General features: G+C 48.2%; 2 protein-coding genes across 2 annotated transcripts in view; one reads left to right on the top strand and one right to left on the bottom strand.

Moving 5' to 3' along the window:
* Positions 1-3,494, bottom strand: part of TNFSF4 (TNF superfamily member 4) — a 49,787-nt gene extending 46,293 nt beyond the window's left edge. Inside the window, exon 1 of the mRNA XM_083507261.1 lies at positions 469-3,494. The gene's annotated coding sequence lies outside the window, so the exon portion shown is untranslated. The remainder of the gene's footprint in view (positions 1-468) is intronic.
* Positions 3,495-3,943: 449 nt separating this feature from the next.
* On the top strand, positions 3,944-18,836 carry HMGCS2 (3-hydroxy-3-methylglutaryl-CoA synthase 2). Its single transcript, XM_083507170.1, has 10 exons — positions 3,944-4,217; positions 6,749-7,215; positions 10,520-10,645; positions 12,024-12,188; positions 13,282-13,450; positions 14,930-15,100; positions 16,235-16,341; positions 16,848-16,973; positions 17,585-17,727; positions 18,490-18,836. The coding sequence occupies exons 1-9, from the start codon at positions 4,114-4,116 to the stop codon at positions 17,689-17,691; spliced, it is 1,542 nt and encodes a 513-aa protein (XP_083363296.1). The 5' UTR covers positions 3,944-4,113; the 3' UTR covers positions 17,692-17,727; positions 18,490-18,836.
* Positions 18,837-19,397: the final 561 nt, after the last annotated feature.

Below are 19,397 nucleotides of genomic sequence, written 5' to 3' on the forward strand. Positions count from 1 at the left end.
CCTTTTGGGGAATTTAGCAATTAAAGAAAAGCACACCAACTTTTTATAGTATGGAACTGAATCCTCTTACTGTTTACTGAATCCCCCTATGCTGCCATTGTTGTTGCATGCCAAAATCTCTTCTAAGTAGTTATAAATGATAAAATCCATAAATAATTAAAATGCACAATGAAACAATTCCAGCAAAGCATCCATAATTAAAATAGACAATGAAACAAGACAGTTAAAAAGCAGAGCAATTAAAACAGTTAAACAAAACAGATCGGGAAGGTCAAGCTCAGGGGAATGCTTGCCTCAGCAGATTTTGTCTTCACGAGCCAGCAGAATGGAGCTGCTGATCTTGTAGGTGAGCCCAGAGGGCATTCCACAACCCTGGTGCCAGCAGGGAAAAGCTGTCCTCTGCATCACGGAAAGCTGATAAGCATCAGGCTGTGGCAAAACTAAATAAACTTTAAAAAAAATACTTACAATTTTACAAGGTAGTCCAAGGGCTCTTCTCCCCACCCTGTCCCTTTCCTTTCTAAACAGCTTCAAAGCTGCAAAGGAAAAGATGAAGAGCAGTCCTTAGATCAGTTGGACAGAAGAGCACCTTCCAGAGCATTCCATTTTCTGAGCCACACATTGCTTTGGGAGCTATGGGGAGCTTGGGTTCTTCCTGGAGCAAATCCTCCATGTCCCTCTTAGCCAGAAATGGCCTTGTAGAGGAGGGGCTGTTCCCTGGGTGGCAGCAGCAGTCAAAAGGGAAGGGGGGTTAACTGCTTTCCTTCCCCCAAGGGGCCAAGTGGGAGTGAGTTGATGATACAAACACTTAAATGGATATATTAATATCAGAGGCTTAAATCCTTTTTGCTAAAATAAGAAAAAGATGACTGGCATATTATTAAGAGCTGTATATAAATTACCACCACAAATTCTCTTAGAATGTACAGCTTGCTTTTTAGCAACTCTTGAATTTACCAAAGCATGTACATCTTAAGCTGTATATCTTAAATATTGTTATATCCCCCTCTCTAGCCCATGAAACATGAGGTATTTGCTTGGTTTAGAGGTTGAGCTGGGGAAGATCAGGCCTCTTGCAACTTTGAACAGCTGTGCAGCATGGAGAAATTCAACAGGCTGAGGCTTTTCTAGTATGGAAATACAATTATGGCTAACAGCTCATCTGCTGACACTCTCTCTGCCATGGTTCTTATTACTTGTGAGTGGCTCCTGACTTTCACACCCCAGTAAGTCAGTGGCCCTATAGTCTTACTAAAGGAGCCCAGGGCAACATAGGAAAAGCTTTCCCACTTCTCAAATACTTGCCAAAGCAAGGTCGACCAGATGGGGGTAGGAATCTGGCCATGGTTTTCTCCACTATGGTGAGATATATTTTATTATTCATTTGCATCTACAATGGTACCTTGGAAGTCGAACGGAATCTGTTCCGGAAGTCCGTTCGACTTCCAAAACATTCGGAAACCAAAGCACGGCTTCTGGTTGGCTGCAGGAGCTTCCTGCCCTCAGTCAGAAGCTGCAGAAGTCGCGTTGGACATTCGGGTTCCAAAGAATGTTTGCAAACCGGAACACTCACTTCCAGGTTTGCAGTGTTCGGGAGCCAAAATGTTCGACTCACAAGGCATTCAGGATCCAGGGTACGAATGTATACTTATAAATAGGCATATAAATATTTATGCAAATAAGTGAAAGCTTATAATATTTGGGACTTTTAAGTTTGGGGCAGACATGATTCAGATTTATAGAATTATTCATGGAAGGGAGAAAGTGGGTCAAGGGAAGAGTTGCTCCCTCTTGCATAATACTTGGCAGGGAGTGTGTGTCATCAAATGAACCTGAGAGGTGGGAGATTCAGGAGAGACCAAAGGAGGCACTTCTTCACACGGGATGGGATGGGACAGCTGGCAATGTGTAGAAGGACATCAGCCAAACTCATAAGGCAATGGGTGGCTACCAGTCACGATGGCCACAGTATTGGAGCGCGGGTGCCTCTGAAGGCTAGTTGCTGGGCAACAGAGGGAGCCCATCTTGAACTCAAGTCCAGTTTCCAGCCTTCGCAGGGTGTCTGGATGGGCCACTGTGGGAGACGGGATGCCGGGCGAGATTAACTTTGGATCTGCTCCAGGAAGGCTTCTCGTAGAGTCCTCCTGGGACTGAGTCTAAAGTCCCTGCCAGGAGGGCCAAATCAGAAGGATCTGAAAGCAGCTGCCCTCTTGAGCAAGATCAGCCTGCGACTCTGCCCTGAGAAAGGCAGGCGACTCATCCTGCAGGGGTGGCGTGTGGCCACCTGACCTCTGCCCTGCAGTGTTTCCTCACCCTTCTTGCTCTGATTGGCAGCCAGCGGGTGAGAGCCCTCGTCCTGATCCTTAGCTACTTCCTCTCGTTTCTGATCCCTCAGACTCACATGCTACTCGGCAGTTTCAACAGAATTTATCTGCTGCCTTGACCTCTCGCCTGCATTCCTGTGTGGCCTTTGCCCTGAATTGCCAGGGCCTCCTCTGAAGCAGAGCAGCTCCTTGTTCTCCTCCTCCCCCCCAGCTGGGCCACTGCTTTGAAATCTGCATTCAACTGGACCCTGTTCCTCAAGTGTGTGTTAAAAGAAAACAGAGCCACCTCAGGGTGCCATCCTTGCGCCACCTCCTTTCTTGGTGCCTTCATCCTCTCAATGAAACCATCCATGGACAACCCAGTGTCCTGCTGCTTTTGAACTCCTAGACACAGGACTTGCTGGTGGAGCTGGACTTGGGTGTCTTTGGAGCCTGCGGCCGGGGGGGATGGACTTATGCCTCCCCAGCTTCCACCCTCTCTGCCCTCTGGCCGTGCTGCTTGAGGCTCCTGGGAGCTAGAGTCCAGCCACATCCCAAGGGGCAGCTGTGCAGAGTAGCCTCTTCTGCCCCCTCCCTTGGCTTGAGGGGCTCTGGGCCCTAGCCAAGCCAGCAGCCTTTGAGCCGTCCACAGGCAACCATTGTCAGAGGGCGCCTATATTTTTAAAGCTAGAGACAACAGCTGAATGAAAAGCATTTTTATTTTGCAAACATAGGCATGGCTGAAACCCCAGCATAAGCCCTGCTATTGCAGAAACAGATAAAAGAAAGGACTCCATGCAGCACATAGTTAAACGATGGAACACGTTCCCACAGGAGGCAGTGAGGATCCCCAGCCACGATGGCTTTAAAAGAGGATGGGGCGCCGTCTTGGAGGAGCAGGAGAGGGCTGTCAATGTCTGTCGGTGGCTAGCAGCCACAGTGACTCTCTTCTGCCTCCTCAGCTGGAGGCAGCCAGGCTTCTGAATCCCAGTTGCTGGAAACCTTTGGTTGATTAATCAGCCTTTGGCCTTTTAAACTGGTGGGGGGTGGGGCTATTGTTTTTATTTTATTATTTATTATTTTATAATAATAATAATAATAAATTTTATTTATTTATTTTATTATTTATTATTTTATTTATTTTCATGGTTCTCCATTGAAAACTGCCCTGGGACCCTCGGATGAAGGGCAGTATAGTAATTTAAGAAATAAAAGCCACAGGTGGGACAGAGCTCTTGCTTGCGGGATTCCTATGTGCATTGGTTCAGCCACGGTGAGAACGAGATGCTGGGCCATTGGCCTGATCTGTCTGCCAGGCATTTCTTCGGTTCTTGCATTATGTAAGGGGCTAGCAGAGGAGACTTTTGTGAACCCTTTCCTCCCTGGCATTTTCTTGATCTAAATACCTCTGTCTTAGTGCTATTTGCCTAGCTGGCGAAAACACCGTATAGAAAGTGAGCATTTTGTCTCTTGCAGAGGGTGGAGAGGGAGAGGAAGAAGCAGAAGGGCTCTTCCTTGGGATGGGAACCCCTGAGGGTAGCAAGGCTCAGGGCTTAGAGATGACTGGTGTCTTCAAAGTAAGGAATCCCCAGGACTAATGCTGCAAAAAAGGTGTTCAAGCCTGTTAGATCCGTCAGTGTGCTATGACCTTTAGTTGGGAAATAGCGAAGTACATCCCACTGGCTTCTTTGATAAGGGTGGGGAGGGACTTAGTTGGGCTTTGCTGTGGGGGCTCAGGGAATCGCTTTAAAAGCCAGTGGGGAGGAATTCACTCCCCAGCTTAGCTTGACTCTCCAGCCAGCCTCTGAAAATGTTCCGGCTTTTCAGCAATGCAAAGCGCTGCTGGCCGATGAAACGGACATTGCAAAGGCCCCCTGGGCGAGTCCATTTGCCAGCAATGGTGCAGCAAAACAGGTAAGGAGGCTGGAGGGGGGAGGGGGCAGCCTTGACAGCCTCAGTCTGTGTAAACAGGACATTTCACACAAGTTTTGAAATATATAAATGATCTGCCTAGAAGGCTTTGACAAAATGATGATGCTCTAAGGAGTCCAGGAGTTAACAAAGGGCAGCAGGTTTACATTTTCTCTAGACTCACCTGCATCCTACTTGAAAATGGAAAACAGGTCATTATTGAAAAGTCCTTTTTCCGTACAACAACCACACCAGTTTTGTGTGTGTGTGTTTTTTTAATGTCACACCTTCCAAAACAATTACCACCAGTTCCTTTCCAACTTTTGGGAGAGTATTTGTGGATTTTCATACCTGGAGGCTGCCAGTACAAAGGAACCAATAGCTCAAGGGGTGCCTCATGAAAGCACTCATGAAAATCTTTCTACATGACAAAAAGAGGAATATTGATATCTGGCTGCATTTCCCATATTTTAGCTGCACCAATAGCCTGTATCCAGCAAACATTTTCACAGAAGTGTTTTGCAGGCAGAATCCACAAGTAGGAGACAAAGTTCCTACTGCTCATGCTCAGAGATCCTGACTGCAGAATCCATAGATGGACTTGGGCTTCCGTCACAACATTGTGATCCTGTATTCCTTCCTGCACACAAATCCCTTAAGGGAGAAAACGTTCTGCATCCAAACTGACCTTAGACCAGGCACTGAGTGATGGGGGAAAGTGGATTGACAAAGTGGAGCCACTAGCAGAGGAACCGGAGAACATGTTTGCTTTTCTGTTTGACTGATCATTAAATTTATTATGCCCTCCTTTTCTTTATAAAATAAACTCAAATTAGCTACCAAAAAAGTTCAAAAAATTAATAAAACACATTAAAACCTGGACAAATTTCTTAGATCAGTTTCCTATGATAAAACCAAGAGCAGGATAAACCAATATGGCACAAAAACAGGGGGGTGGATCTTTCAAAAAATGAATTGAGAGTGGGTTTTGTTAAAGGGCAAGAATACAAATCTAGTTTGAAAAAATACATTTGCCCTTTGGACCTGAACTCGAGCTGTGTCCAGAAATGTTGACCTTGCATCAGCTTAATCAAAGACCTTTCAATTAAACATTAACCTCCTGATAAGAGTCAGTGTGCAGGGTGAGATTATAACACAGGAATCTTAGGGTTAGGATATGGGATGGTAAGGAGGTCCACGAGGAGGCAAAGGAACCAAGAATGTTTATCAGACGGCACCCGGGTCCAAGTTGCAGCAGAGGTGACAATGTTAAGGGGCATCACAGCTCAAAGCCATTCCTCAAAGTGGGGCTGGGGCAGAAGGTCACATCTCATTTTTAAATCTTAAAATATTTCTGGGGGGAAACCCAGTAGTTTATAAAGTAAAAACAAGAGCAATAAAAATTGCACAATGCACTCGTCACAGAAAGAAGAATGAAAGCCAGTGTGGTGCAGTGGTTAGATCGTTGGACTAGGGCCTGGGAGATCAGGGTTCAAATCCCAACCACTGGGTGACCCTAGGCCAGTCACTCTCAACCCGTCACCCACAAGGTGGTTGTGCTAATAAAATGGGCGGGGGAAGAACCATCCGCATCACCTTGAGCTCCGTGGAGGAAAAGTGGGGTGCACATAATAAAAACAATAGCAGCAACAACAAAGCAGGAAATAATACAGAAGCAAAAAACAGAGACGCTGCTTCTCAGAACTTCTCAAAGGTTTTTACCTGCCTTTGGAAAGACAGAGAATCCTACAAGAGCCTTTCTCAGAAGAACGGTACAATAAAACATAAAAATAGAAATGCGGGAAGTTTTGAAGAATGATGAACACATTTAACCAAGATGTTTTGAGCTGGTGTCTAAATTTCACAGCAGAAAGAGTTCCAGAGCTGGCTGGCCAGGGAGAAGGCCTTCTGATGCGTCACCTAGGAGCAGGATGTTAGAGGCGCTCCCTAGCATTGGTTTTCAGAGGGTGTGGCAGGAGAGGAGGGCAAGGGTGACCAGAAGATTGAAGAACAATCCATTGGGGGAATGATCCACATTCTTATGCAGCTGCATTGTTTGATGCTTTCTGGCTGCCCCATGATCATGTGATAAAATAGTTGTGTTCTGTGTTATAAATCAAGCACTGCTAGGAGTTGTTTCTTTTTGTTTTCCAATGCTTTTCTTTCTTATCAATTAAAAAAAATGGTGTGGCATGAGCAAATTTTTATTCTGAAAGTGTGGCCCAGAGAAAAAAGTTTGAGAAGCACTGCTCACTAGGATGCAATTGTAAGCAGAGCTGGGGAGGGAGCTCAGTCGGAAGGAGATGCACTGTTCGGGGCCCAGGGCTTAAATCCGACCCCCTGGCCAAGTATCCCTTTTGAACCTCTGTGGAGAGGTCAGTGCAGCTGCTTTGTGGTGATCCACCATGGAGACAGTTCTGAGGAAAGCAATGCCATGGGGAAATCTGTTTGGTTACATGCATCTTGTCTGAGCAGCCAGAGATCCTCTTCCTTTGTAGACTGTAAGGAAACTCTCCTCTCTGCTTGCCTTGCAGTTTCTCCAAAGGCTCTGTGCACCACCAGGCAAATCCCTCCTCCTCCTCCTCCTCCTGGCCCAATGACGTGGGCATCCTTGCTCTGGAGGTGTACTTCCCTTCCCAGTATGTGGATCAGGTTGAGCTGGAGAAGTATGATGGGGTGGAGGCTGGAAAATACACGGTGGGCCTGGGGCAGAAGCAGATGGGCTTCTGTGCGGCCCATGAGGACATCAACTCCTTGTGCCTGACAGTCGTGCAGCGTCTGGTAGAGCGAAGCCGCCTGCCCTGGGAGTCCATCGGCCGACTAGAGGTTGGCACAGAGACCATCATTGACAAATCCAAAGCTGTCAAGACAGTTCTGATGCAGCTCTTTGAAGATTCAGGAAACACAGATGTTGAAGGCATCGACACCACCAATGCCTGCTATGGAGGAACAGCCTCCCTCTTCAACGCAGCTGACTGGATTGAGTCCAGCTCCTGGGATGGTAAGTGATGGTGGTCTCAGTGGCACCCCCTCAGACCCCCACCTGGAAGGTGTCCTCTCCAAAAACAAGCATCCAGGCACAGGGCCGACTTGGCCCAGTCATATATCCTTCCATGCCTGCCTACACCCCATCTCGAAGGCATGGATGGGGTCAGCCGGTCTCAGAATAACAGGTGGTGTAACTTGAAGCCTCGGGGCCACAAACACTTGCCTGAGGTCTCACACCAGGAGACAGTTTGGAAATGTTTAGGAGGCTGGACTGTGTGGGAATCACCCTCAAATTTCCTTCCTTTGGAATTTTCAGAAGTTGCTGTGAGTAAAACATTTTGTGACATTTCTTGGCTCCACTCAGCAAATGATACTTCCTATTCCTGGAGCTTTTTGTAGAGAAGGCATGCTGCTTAAGTGACTCTCCCAGGCAGGTTTTGTCCCATTTTTTGCTATAGGGTAGCATTTTGCAGTTTTATACTTCTGCCATCAGGAGACATTGGGGCTGCCCATTCTCCTCACGTTAAAGAAAGCTTGTGGCGGTTCACTTTTGTGCTCCTGGAGGAGAAGGAATTTGGTGGGTGCCATGTAGACTCTGTAGATTCTCTTGCGGCACCACAGTTCCCAGAGTCTCTCTGAGGGACACAAGGAGCGAAGCGGACCAGGGGAGAGCTAGCCGGGGGGGGGGAGAGAAAAAGAGCTAGAGAATGTACAGCCGGGATGGGGGGCTTCCAGCCCATCAGGCTAATTAGTCCACCATTTGGCCTGCAAGGCTATTTTGGCCAAGCCACGCCCACCCTACACCTGATGACAGGTATGCCCTCCCATCAGGTGGCCCACCTGCTAGATCCTCACCCCTGTATTATGGGAGTAAAGAGGTTAAAACTGCTCCCTGTCGGGAAAAAAATTATTTGCTAGACAAACCTTAAGGAGACACAAGGCCATTGTTTCTAGCAGTACAGAAGAATCTAGTTGCTAAGTTCTGTCACAAGCATACAGGAAAGGAACAAAGCAAGAAGTGTTTGCCTCTGAATGCCAACTGTGCAGAGATGCAACCCTTCTCTTCCATATTGCAGAGTCTTCCCAGAGACAGCTGAGTGAGAGTTGCAGATTGTTCAAACCGAGTGGTTCGTTCTCGCATATGAGTCCTAGGTCTTCTAACAAAAATACATCTCCGGACCAGAGATTTGGAAGGAAACCCATTTAAAGAGAGATAGAGAGCCAAGAGAGCCAGGCAATTATCTGGATAAACTTTGCAAGCATATAGTAGGATTATTATTATGGTTTCTGCAAAGAGAAGTCCTGCCTTTCAGGTTGTAAGGAAAGAATTATACTTTGAGAGTGTATGTATCTACAATAAGTTAGCTTAATCATAGTTACAATGGACCAGATTTTCTCAGCCCTTGCAGATATGGGAGGAGATGTGTCCTTGCGCTCCCATGCTCAGCTTTTGACGAAGTTTCTCCTGAAAGGTTTCTGAGTAAACTTAGAGGAAATGGAACAGGTCCCTTTATGGACTGATAACTGATTTAATGCAGCAGAGTTGGGCAATGTTAACACAATAGAGATCCTTAGACAGGATGTGAACTGATAGGGACCATGGTGAGAAGCTCAGTTTTCCATAGCGATGGAAAAGACCAGTTTTAGGGATTTTATTAGAAAATAAAGCAGCCGCTGCTGTAAACCTATGATCAAAGGAGGCTCCTTTGTTGGGTCAAGTGGGGCAGGCCCCCACCCAAGAAAGACCTCCAAGGCCATAGTCTGGTCTCCCTTCCTTAGTCATACATTTCCACTGATTGAGGCTCTTCCTGCATGATTCTGCCCATCTGCTGGTCCATTGACTGGCAGAAGATGCAGGAAGGCAAAAGGACAGGCAAAAGTGAAGACACAAGGCATCGTGAAGATGTGGAACGGGCTGCCATCTGTGCCTTCAGCCCTCTTTACTGTGCATTTATGATCATGTGTTTATTAAAATTTATATACCGCTTAGTAGTAAAAGCAAACCAACCTCAAAGTAGTTTACAAAAAGGAAACAGCAATGTTCTCATATTGTTTATGCTTGAGGTGGTCTTGGGGCGGATATACGCAATCCTACTCCTGATACTGTTTGCGCCTGCAAAATATTTGTTGGGTGGTCTTCCTGCTTTGTCTCCAATGTTCTAGGCTTTGTTTGTTTCTTTTGTCTGTCCTTTGTTGCTCTGTTGTGCTAGAGTGCCCCCTCCAGGGGGCAATGAGGCAGCAATGTTTTGGGAAGCATCCCAGAGTGACAAATAAAGCAGAACGATGGGTGGTCCAGTATAAATCCACCACAAATTCACTGTCATCGCTGACATGTTGTTGGAGACCCTGGGAGGGAGAGGGCTGCTCTTGTGCTCTAGTTCTGCTCCCTGGTTTCCCACAGGCATCGGGGCGGCCCCTGTGAGAAGAGGAGGCTGGGCAAGGTGGCCAGAGGTGGATCTCGGGGGATGCAACCAGTCTGGTCCCACTGGGCACGGAACCTCAGCTTTGCGGGGGATGCTGCAACTATGGTTTAGAGGAATAGAGCATGAGAGGCAGCACTGAAGTTTAGGAGACCCCAACGTCCGCCACTGCAGCAGGTTTTTCTTATGTTCAGAGGTGCCTCTGAATGCCAGATTCTGGGGACAAGCAAGAGGGGAAGTCCATTGTCTTTGTGCTCCACTCAGAAGATCCTTGGAAGCCTCTGGCTGTTGGGAAGACAGCTGTGCTTTCCTCAAGTCCAGAATAATTCTTTTCTGGGGGTTGTTCCATGCCTAACAGGCCTAAGGAGAAAGATGGTGGGTTCACCATTTCATCATTGCTACTTGCAAAACTCTTATACCTAGAAACCTGTGTGTTTTTGGCTTAGCAGAAAACAAGAATACCTGTTGTGCTGTGCATTTTATTGGAAAAACAGTTAAAGCATTTTGGGAGAGTATGAGTAGGTTAATAAGGACTGAAGGCTCTCCTTTTTCATATCGTACCTTTGCTTTGTAGTATCAGGCATGGTCTCTGCCAGCCATTTATTTTTTCAGTCCTCAGGGCCAAACTAGATGTGTGAGATCTTTACATGGGATTGCCTATGAACAGTGTGTGTGTGTGCTTGTTATTTCAGTTTTAAGGTGCTGCCATTCTTTTGCTTCTTTTTAAGTACTTCTCTTCACTCATTATTGTCATAGTTATACCGTAAGCTGGTGGGGGGAGGGATTTGTCTTTCCCCCCTGCTCTGACTGTGTTTATGATGACGCAGACCAGGAAGAGCTTTTCCTGCCTTCCTCGTCTTCAGCCCTGACACTTTGGTGATGCTCTTCCCATGCCAGGACGCTATGCCTTGGTGGTTTGTGGTGATATTGCTGTTTATGCCACCGGGAATGCGCGGCCAACTGGTGGTGCTGGAGCCGTAGCTATGCTGGTTGGACCAGATGCTCCCCTGGCCTTAGAGAGAGGTGAGTATCCAAACGCGGCCATGTCTAAAAAGCTTGCTTTGCATAGCGAGGGATTTTATCCATAAACCGACCAGCCATCCATTAGATTTTTCTGCATTGGCTGAAGCGGGTGCTATGGTCACAGTTGAAACCATGCCATTAAAATTAAAATAAAAAGGGAGGGCGGGATGGGGGGGAGCATGCGACACCCCCCCCTCCTGCTGCAAGAGGGCAGACTGGGTGGCTGACACATTCACACTGCCTGTGTCCCAACAGGCCCACTGGACGTGGGCATAGCCAGAGGGGTGCAAGGGGGGCAGCTGCCGCCCCAACCAAGAAAATAAATAAAAATGCTTAACTAACTGACCAATTGCATCACAGATAACTGGGTTCTTCCCTCCTAACATAAAGCCTGCCCCCTCGAAGAAAATTCTGACTACATCCATGCAGCACAGAACAAGTGGGACATGACGTCCGATCTGTGGATTTGCTTGAGTGCAAATGTAGAAGAGAACCAGGGCAGTCAAAGATGAACTTCTGCCAGGCTTCATAAGCCCCTCTATGCAAACAGATTAAGCCTGCATGAATGAGTCCATTGTGGTGTGCTGGGCTGGAAATTCATGGAGCTCTTGCTGGTGGGAAAGCAGCACATCTCTGCCAAAATAGTCAAATGCATCCTCTCTCACACAGTTTTCGGGAATTCATATGGAAAGCTGCAAATGCGGGGGGGGGGGGGCTTCTCCTCCTTTTCTGCACCCAGAGGGGCAGGCAAGCTTTTCAGGGAGGAGAATTGGCCCTTCTGCCTAGTAGCTCTTAGAGTAGCTGCCAGAGATTCGGAGCTCCCTGAGTTAAAAAAGAAGAGAGAGGGAGAGAGCTAGCCAGGTTCTTTTATTTTGGACATAGGCATCAGTGTCTGGGCAACACTAGTGTTGGCTCAGGGTGGAATTTTGCTTTAGCATCTTTTGCCCCCCCCCCCCCGTAGATTCTCTCTCTCCTTTTGCACCTTTGCTCCTAGACAAGGTGATGCCACTGAAATGGAACCTGGGAGAAAGATGCATAGCTTGGAAGCATAAACCAAGCGTGCCAAGCAAGCAGAAAATGCACCAGACGGACTAAGAAAAAGTTATTAGGGGTATCTGTGGGTTTTACCTCAAGTGCAATGGTTAATAACTGGAGGATTATTCCCTTTGTTGCCATTGCTAATACTGGGATGTCATAGAATAGTTGAGTTGGAAGGTACACCCAGGAATCATCTAGTCCAACCCCCTGCAATGCAGGCATCTCACCATGTGGTCTCCCATCCAATCTGGAGCCAGGCCGGACCCTGCTTAGCTTTCAAATGTGCTAGCAGAATTACTGCTGCACCACGCAAGCTCACCTGTGACTTTTTCCTGCCAAGGTCTTCGTGGGACCCACATGGAACATGTCTATGACTTCTATAAGCCAGACTTGGCTTCAGAGTATCCTGTGGTGGATGGGCAGCTCTCCATCCAGTGCTACTTTCGAGCCTTGGATCGGTGCTATGCCACATATCGCAAGAAGATCGAGAGCCAGTGGCAGAAAGGTCAGTGTGGCTGGGAGAACGGTCAGCCGTGCCTTCCTTCCTGGCTGTGGACACACAAGGGCATGAATGTGCACATGGACCACGCCAATCTCAATTGTCCATGCGTGCTTCTTCGCACGTTCATTTGCACCCGACTGCTTTTGGTTGAACCTTGTCCAGAAGGGCTTTGCTGGCTGGGAGGAGCTGCTCTGCTTAGGTTGCTGTTGCTTACCGGAAGCGGGAGGGGGCCAGGTGGCAAGGAGGTCAGTGTGCCTCAAATGCACTGGTAAAGCCCTCACGCTGGTCCTGCCAGGGTGCTTGCACCATGCCAACCTCCCAGCCTCCCTCTCAGTGAGCCAGCAGCCAGGATGCTGAGGGAGAAACCCCTTTTGGCTCCGTCTTTCCTATCTACACAAGTGGGAAGCTCTGTTCACATTGAGGTTGGGTGTCCCCCACCCTCCCTGAGCTCCGGAAGCCTAAGGTCCGTTGTGAGTTTCCCAATACACATGAACATGCACAAAAGAGTGGATTGGGGGGGGGGGAGCTGTGTGTCACACCTAGTGTTCCCCCACAGCCACTGAGGAGTACTTTGCCCACAGAAGTAGGGGGTGAGGGAAAAGGTGGTTGTGGCCCCCAGGAAAACATCCCCTCCCTTTAAAAAAAAACAACCCCAAAGCAAAAGGTCCCCAGAACATCCAGAAATGCTTCTTTACCTCCACAGTTGGGTGATTTGCAATTTGATTATGGTGATAATTTATTAAATGTGTATTCTGCCCTTCATCCAAAGATGAATAATCTCAGGGTGGTGAACATAACCCCCCACCACCACCACCAATTTTATGTTGGATTACCTACCCCCCACCACCACATTATCAGCAGATCAGGAGAATCCTAACTGAAGTTGGGGGTGGGAATGTGTGGGTTGGCACTGGGAGGATCATGTGAACACTATGAAAAGCAGGCACCTGTGCTAGCTATTTTTTTGGGGGGGGGTAACATCTTGCATGCTAGGGCTGAGCAGGTGGTGTGTCTCCACTGCACGTCTCGTTTCCTGGGTGCAGTTGCGGGGGGGGGGGCTCCATCTCTCTGATGCTTTCTTCTACCCCCGAGGCAGCTGGGATCTCCAAGCAGTGCACCCTCGAAGACTTCCAGTTCATGATCTTCCACACACCTTTCTGCAAGCTGGTGCAGAAGTCTCTGGCGAGGGTGTTGCTGAACGACTTCCTGGCCTCCCGCAATCCTGATGTCGAGTGTGGGGTCTACAAGGGGCTGAAGGACTTCAGGTGAGTGGAGTGTAGCTTCCTTTATTAGTGGTTTTGTATGGGACGCGGGTGGCGCTGTGGTCTAAACCACAGAGCCTAGGACTTGCCGATCAAAAGGTCGGCGGTTCAAATTCCAGTGATGGGGTGAGCTCCCGTTGCTCGGTCCCTGCTCCTGCCAACCTAGCAGTTCGAAAGCACGTCAAAGTGCAAGTAGATAAATAGGTACTGCTCCGGTAGGAAGGTAAATGACATTTCCGTGCACTGCTCTGGTTCGCCAAAAGCGGCTTAGTCATGCTGGCCACATGACCCAGAAAAACTGTGTCGGCTCCCTTGGCCAGTAAAGCAAGATGAGCGCCGCAACCCCAGATTCGTTCGTGAGTGGACTTAACTGTCAGGGGTCCTTTACCTTTACCTTTTTTAAAGACATCACCCAAGAACTGGAGAAGATAGTGGGACAGGGGGCAAGCTTGTTCTTAGAAGTTCTTCAGGACAGGGATGGGCAGAAGATGGATCTAGATCTAGATCCTTGCATGATCTACAGTGGACTAGCTCCAATGTAAAAATGAAAGCCCCTCTTCCCATTAAAATGATTAGGCTTTCTTATCTGAAGGCTGAAGGCTGAAGGCTGACCTTGCACTTCCAGGAAAACAACGGAGACCTTGCAAGTCATCTGCTCACACCTGCCTTGGGACTTAGACGGGGCTGGCATTCTTTTCTTGTAGAGATGATAACCCTTAGCTCTCATCCCTGACTTGAAATTCACCTGAAGTTCCTTTATCTCCATTAGCTTCTATTCACCCATTGTCAAACTCACCTGCCGGCTGCTGAGGCAGAGTCTTGTCTTTTGCTGATCTTCCCATGCGAAGCCACCCATTGGCCAGCAGCAAAGCCTTCAGTGCACCTATTACATCCTCAACTTCCTTCATATTTGCCAATAGAAAAAAATTATATTCTTTGGGAAAGCTTATTTATCTGTTTTATTTGTTTAGATATTTATAAATTACTTTTCTCAAAGATTGAAAATGGATCAAAAGGCAAAACCCAGTATTAATAATTAATCCTGTAAAACTAACAATTAACCTGAGCAAACCTCTGAAGCAACTGAAAGTCAAGTGATTTTTTAAAGATGCTTTATGTCTTTTATGCAGTGGGGTCTTTCTCAGCAAAGTACTTTGAGCCTGATCAGAGCGGGGGGAGCAAGAAAGGCTTCCGCCTCCAGCAAGGCTAGGAGGACAACTCCAGAAAACGTTTATTTCTCTGCCAGCTTTGAATTTAACTGAACTTGCCACCTCTACCTCTATGGAGAAAGTTTTAGGCTCTTTAAAAATGTTAATTTATTAAAATGTTCTTATGGAAATTAAGCCAAGCAGAGAAAGCTCAGTGCACCCCCATGCCTCTGTGTATGAGAGCACATTCCCTGGCCTCACTCCCCGCCCCCCCCCCCGAGAAAAGGGTATTCCACAGTTGGGGCCAGGACTGACTGCCCACCTTCCCTTGTAGTAATGTGAAGTTGGAAGAAACCTACTCCAGCAAGGAGGTGGACAAAGCTTTCCAGAAGGCCAGCCAGGAGCTGTTCCGCCAGAAGACGCAGCCCTCTCTCTTCCTCTCTGCTCGCAATGGAAACATGTACACTCCCTCAGTGTACGGCTGCCTCGCATCTCTCCTGGCCCAGTAAGTCACCCCTGCTCTTTCCTTCCACGCCTCCCCTGCTCTTTCCAATAATGGATTCTTCCCACTCCAGGGCAGGTGAAGAGGACACAGAAATGGCAAAAATAGTCGTGTTTCATAAGGCTTGGTCAGAAAGCAAGGGCTGCAAACACACCATGCATTTAAAGACTCTTTGGGAGCTGTATTTCACGCCTTGTACAATTCCCAGGATTCTTGGTATGGGTGAAGCCATGATTCTCTGATGATTAAAAATCCTCTTAGCCAAGGTGATTAATTCTGCTAAATAAGGGCTGAAGTTGTGGCCCCCACTCCCTTGCAGCCCTACTTTTATATTCACATACCCATGAAAACATTTCCTGTTTCTGCTCATTATATTTTGGGGATTTTGCATAGTACCGCATTTGTTGGTTTTAACCTGTGACAGTTGCTAGCTGCCTTTTGAGCTTTCAAGCAGAAGGTGGCATTTTAAAACTTTAAACCTGGGGTGGCTCATCGGCAGCTGGATCTGGCCTCCCAGCCTCTCTCCAGCTCGTCCCCTTCGCCAGCCTTGCTCTGGGCTGCTTTTGGCCTGGCAGGGAGAGGAGGCTGTGGCTGTGTAGAAATCTCTGACATGAGCGCCAAGGAGCAACGGAAGTTGCTGACCCCCTGCCACCGGCTGGACATCTTGCCCGTCTGCTGTACACTGCAACACAACCTTCCAAAACATGTTTCCGTCACGTCCTCTGTCACACTATCCCTGCCATTCCCCGCAAACCAGGATGAGCCAGGAAGGTTGCCTCAAGGCAGCCTGTTTATTTGAACATTCATCCTGATTGGTTTGCAGGGTTATACAATGTTGCTCTTCCCTGTGCATTTTCTCATCACTTGCCTTATCACAAATAGGCCAGTTTGGGTGTGGGGGTGTGTGGAATGGGCTTGTTGTGGAAGAACACAAAATCAGCTTGAATTGTGGCAGCTGAATTTGCAAGTATGTGATTGCACCTCACCCCAAAACTGCAACCATCTGGAAAAGTCTTTGCAAGGTAATGATTTTTGCAGGGGCGTCAATGTTTGCCCTTGCCTGGTGTGATTTCTGGGGAAGAAAGGAAACTTTCCCTTTCTTTTCCTTTCTGACATTTCTGGTCTCAATCCCGGCAGGTTCTCTGCCCAGCAGCTGGCTGGCTCTAGAATTGGGGTCTTCTCCTATGGCTCAGGACTGGCAGCCAGCATGTTCTCCCTGAAGGTGACCCAGAATTCTGCGCCAGGTGAGTCCCTTCCTGATGTAGAGCTCCCTTTCCTCTTCTCAAACTTTTTGAACTCCTAGAGGATCCTGAGTTTGTGCTGCCTGCAAAAGTTACTTGCGCTCTACATTGCTGGGGCACTGGAGGAATGAAAATGCTGGTGTCCAGTGCTCCTTTGAACCCTGGAGAAGGGAAAATATAAAAGGAACCAGGACCCCAGAACAGTCTCGTGTCTGCATTGGTGGGTCCTGCTGGGGTCCTGGGGTTTGCCCTATGGTGCCCAGTGCTGACGCTGCATGGGGCCATTCCTCTTACACCCAGAAGCTCTTCTTGCAGCCTCCCAAATGCACATTTCACAGTTTTTTGGCTCATTTCAGCACAGTAACTAACCAGGCCAGTTAATTCATCGTTTGCCCCCAAATCATTGCCTTGTTGGGGAAATGTTACTGCACCCATGACATCTGGGGTTGCTGGGGTCCCTGGAAGCAGCAGGATTTCTCGTGGGAAACTGTGTGCCCTCTCTCTTCCAGGCTCCCCTCTGGAAAAACTGGTATCCAGTCTTTCAGATCTGGAGACTCGGTTGGACTCCCGGAAATGTGTTCCCCCAGAGAAGTTTTCTGAGATCATGAAACTCCGAGAGGACACTCATCACTTGGGTGAGCATGTGAGCCGCTTTAGCTGTGCCCCTGGGTGCAATAAGCTTTACCTTAGGACCTGGAAAGACATTGTCACAAGGCAAACTGGCTTCGGCAGGAAAGATCTGAAGGAAGAAAGCTAAACTCCAGTTGCTTGCTTAGTAATGTCTCCTGCAAAAACCACTTGAGCTCTGCATTTCTGGTGAGAGCATTTTCAATGATGTTCATTAAGTTACGTTTCTTTATGGGGAGTGGGAAATATAAAATCAGGTTCTGCTCTTGGAAAGGCAGTTAGAAAAGCAGCCCCAAGGCACCCTCTGGAGCAAAAGGACTTTCTTCTTTCTGTGGAGTTTCTAAAGGCACTTCAGCACAGCACACAGATTTGCCATTGCTCTGGGGAACAAATGGGTCTCTCTCTAGGAGGCTTGAAAGGGAGTAATAGTTTTCTAAAGTAGCCTTCCCCAACATCTTATCTCCTGAAGACCTAAGCCACCTCCGATCACCAAGTGCACACAGTAGAAGGAAGAGCCAGTGTTCACAGCCTGTCTTGTGGGTGACACCCCCCCCATCATATTGTCCTGCTCCCTCCCTCTGCCTTCCTACCCCCCCCCTCTTGCTTTGTCCTTCTGCAGTGGGCCACACCCCACACGGGTCCAAGGATGACCTCTTCCCAGGAACCTGGTACATAGAGCAAGTGGATGACAAGAACCGCAGGAAGTATGTCCGGAGACCAGTCTAGGGGAGAGCAGAACGGCCAGGAGCAGGGATTTTCCTGGTAAGCCAAAATCCTGGGCTCTAAAAGCAGTCCCTGAAGGGAAGCCGCTTGATGTGGGCTGAGTTGTCATGTGGGGAAGTCCAGAGAAGGCAGCTCAGCTTTTGGCGAGGGAAGCAAACGCCCTTCTGGCCGCAGTCTTTCCTTCAGATTAGCCTTCTCCAACCCATCTCCACCTAGGACTTCTCTCAGGGCTGAGAAAGCACAGGCAGAAATATCAAGAAGCAGCTTGGCCAGCTCTTGCTCAAATTGTTTGGCACTTCCGCTTTTATAGTCCTGCTCCCTCCCTGACACATAGCAGCTTCCATGAACCAGCAGACTCACGGAAACTGAACAATATGGTTGTGTGAGAAAAAGAGAAAGTGAAAAGAAGTTTCAAGATGGTTTCTGGCAGAAGTGGGAGGGAAATGTTGCAGCACAAGAAGGGCTAAGAGGTTTTCCCCAAACCTTTCACCATTTCCCAGAGCCCCGTTTTGAGCTGAGCTGAAAATGTGTTATTTAAGGTTTTACACCAACATGCTTCATGAGATGAAGAGGGGCCTGGTGGTCTCAGGCTCCATGCACCTTCTTGGTCTCTTCTGTGACTCAGAATACCACACTGGGCATAGCTAATGTCTTCCAAGGCAAGTAGCCAAAGTAGGTGGCAGGTACTTTATGACCTGGTTGTCCCCTTAGTGGACCTGAAAGGGGACTGCAGCAGCGCCCCTTTCCCATCTGGAAGAGCCAGCTAGTTTGACCAGACCCCCCTTCTCTTTACCCCTACAGTCTCAGCCTTATGGAAGGAGGCCAGGCGAATGGTTCCACCGTCCGAAAGAATAGCAAGTCGACCTATGCCTGCACTTCTCAAGATGACTGCTCTGGCGGGGGCGGGGGGGCAGCGTCCCTCTTGCACAGCACTGTGTCCTCTCCATGCTTGCTAAGGGAGAAGGGCCTCCCCTCTGCCTCTGCTCCTTCCCCTCCCCCCCCCAACTTCCTGCGCTGCCTTCACTGCTGAGCTCCGGGTTCCCTTTGCTTGGAGGCATCTGCTTCTCCCTGTTGGCACTTTTTTGGACAATAGGCCTTGTTAGTGTAAGAAAGATTTGTTGAAGTATATAAAATATTTTAACACAGAAGGCGAGGGATATTTTTATTTGGGAAAGGGGCTGGTTTTTGTGACTTCCATCAAAAGAGATCCTGGCACATGCAGAAATCTTACATCTATGGTAATTTCTTTGTAGTCTCAAAGGCAGTTTTCACTTCATCCTGTTCTAAATAAGATTTGACTTTTTGTACTCTTCTGGAGCATTTGCTGAGGCTGATGAAGAATAATTCCCAACTTTGGAAACGTGATTGGATAGCTCAGTTGGTTAGTGTGTGGTGCTGACGGCGCCAAGGTTGCAGGTTTGATCCCCGTCTGGGACAGCTGCCTATTTCTGCATTGTGGGGGTTGGACTGGATGACCCTCAGGGTCCCTTCCAACTCTATGATTCTATGATAAATCCCTGTGATAAAAAATATGCCAGCCACAGGAGGTAGCTCTTCTGCAGCCTGCCTCAGTGCTCCGCTTTCCTTTGGACCCCCTCAGCGAGGCCGAAAGAGGGGTCTTCTCACCTGGGTAGTCCACACACATTGCCCAGGCCTGTGCTCTGGAGAGGTCACTTCAGGGCTGCTAATGCAGCGGTTTGACTTCACCC

This window comes from Podarcis liolepis (genome assembly GCF_965112155.1).
Source record: "Podarcis liolepis genome assembly, chromosome: 6".
Lineage (NCBI taxonomy): Eukaryota > Metazoa > Chordata > Lepidosauria > Squamata > Lacertidae > Podarcis > Podarcis liolepis.

What these genes read in the sequence shown, in the direction of transcription:
- HMGCS2 (XM_083507170.1), top strand. Translation starts at nt 4,114, where the DNA reads ATGTTCCGGCTTTTCAGCAATGCAAAGCGCTGCTGGCCGATGAAACGG. An exon ending in CGAGAGCCAGTGGCAGAAAG is followed by an intron (nt 12,189 to 13,281) that starts GTCAGTGTGGCT and finishes CCCCCGAGGCAG; the next exon opens with CTGGGATCTCCAAGCAGTGC. An exon ending in AAGGGGCTGAAGGACTTCAG is followed by an intron (nt 13,451 to 14,929) that starts GTGAGTGGAGTG and finishes CTTCCCTTGTAG; the next exon opens with TAATGTGAAGTTGGAAGAAA.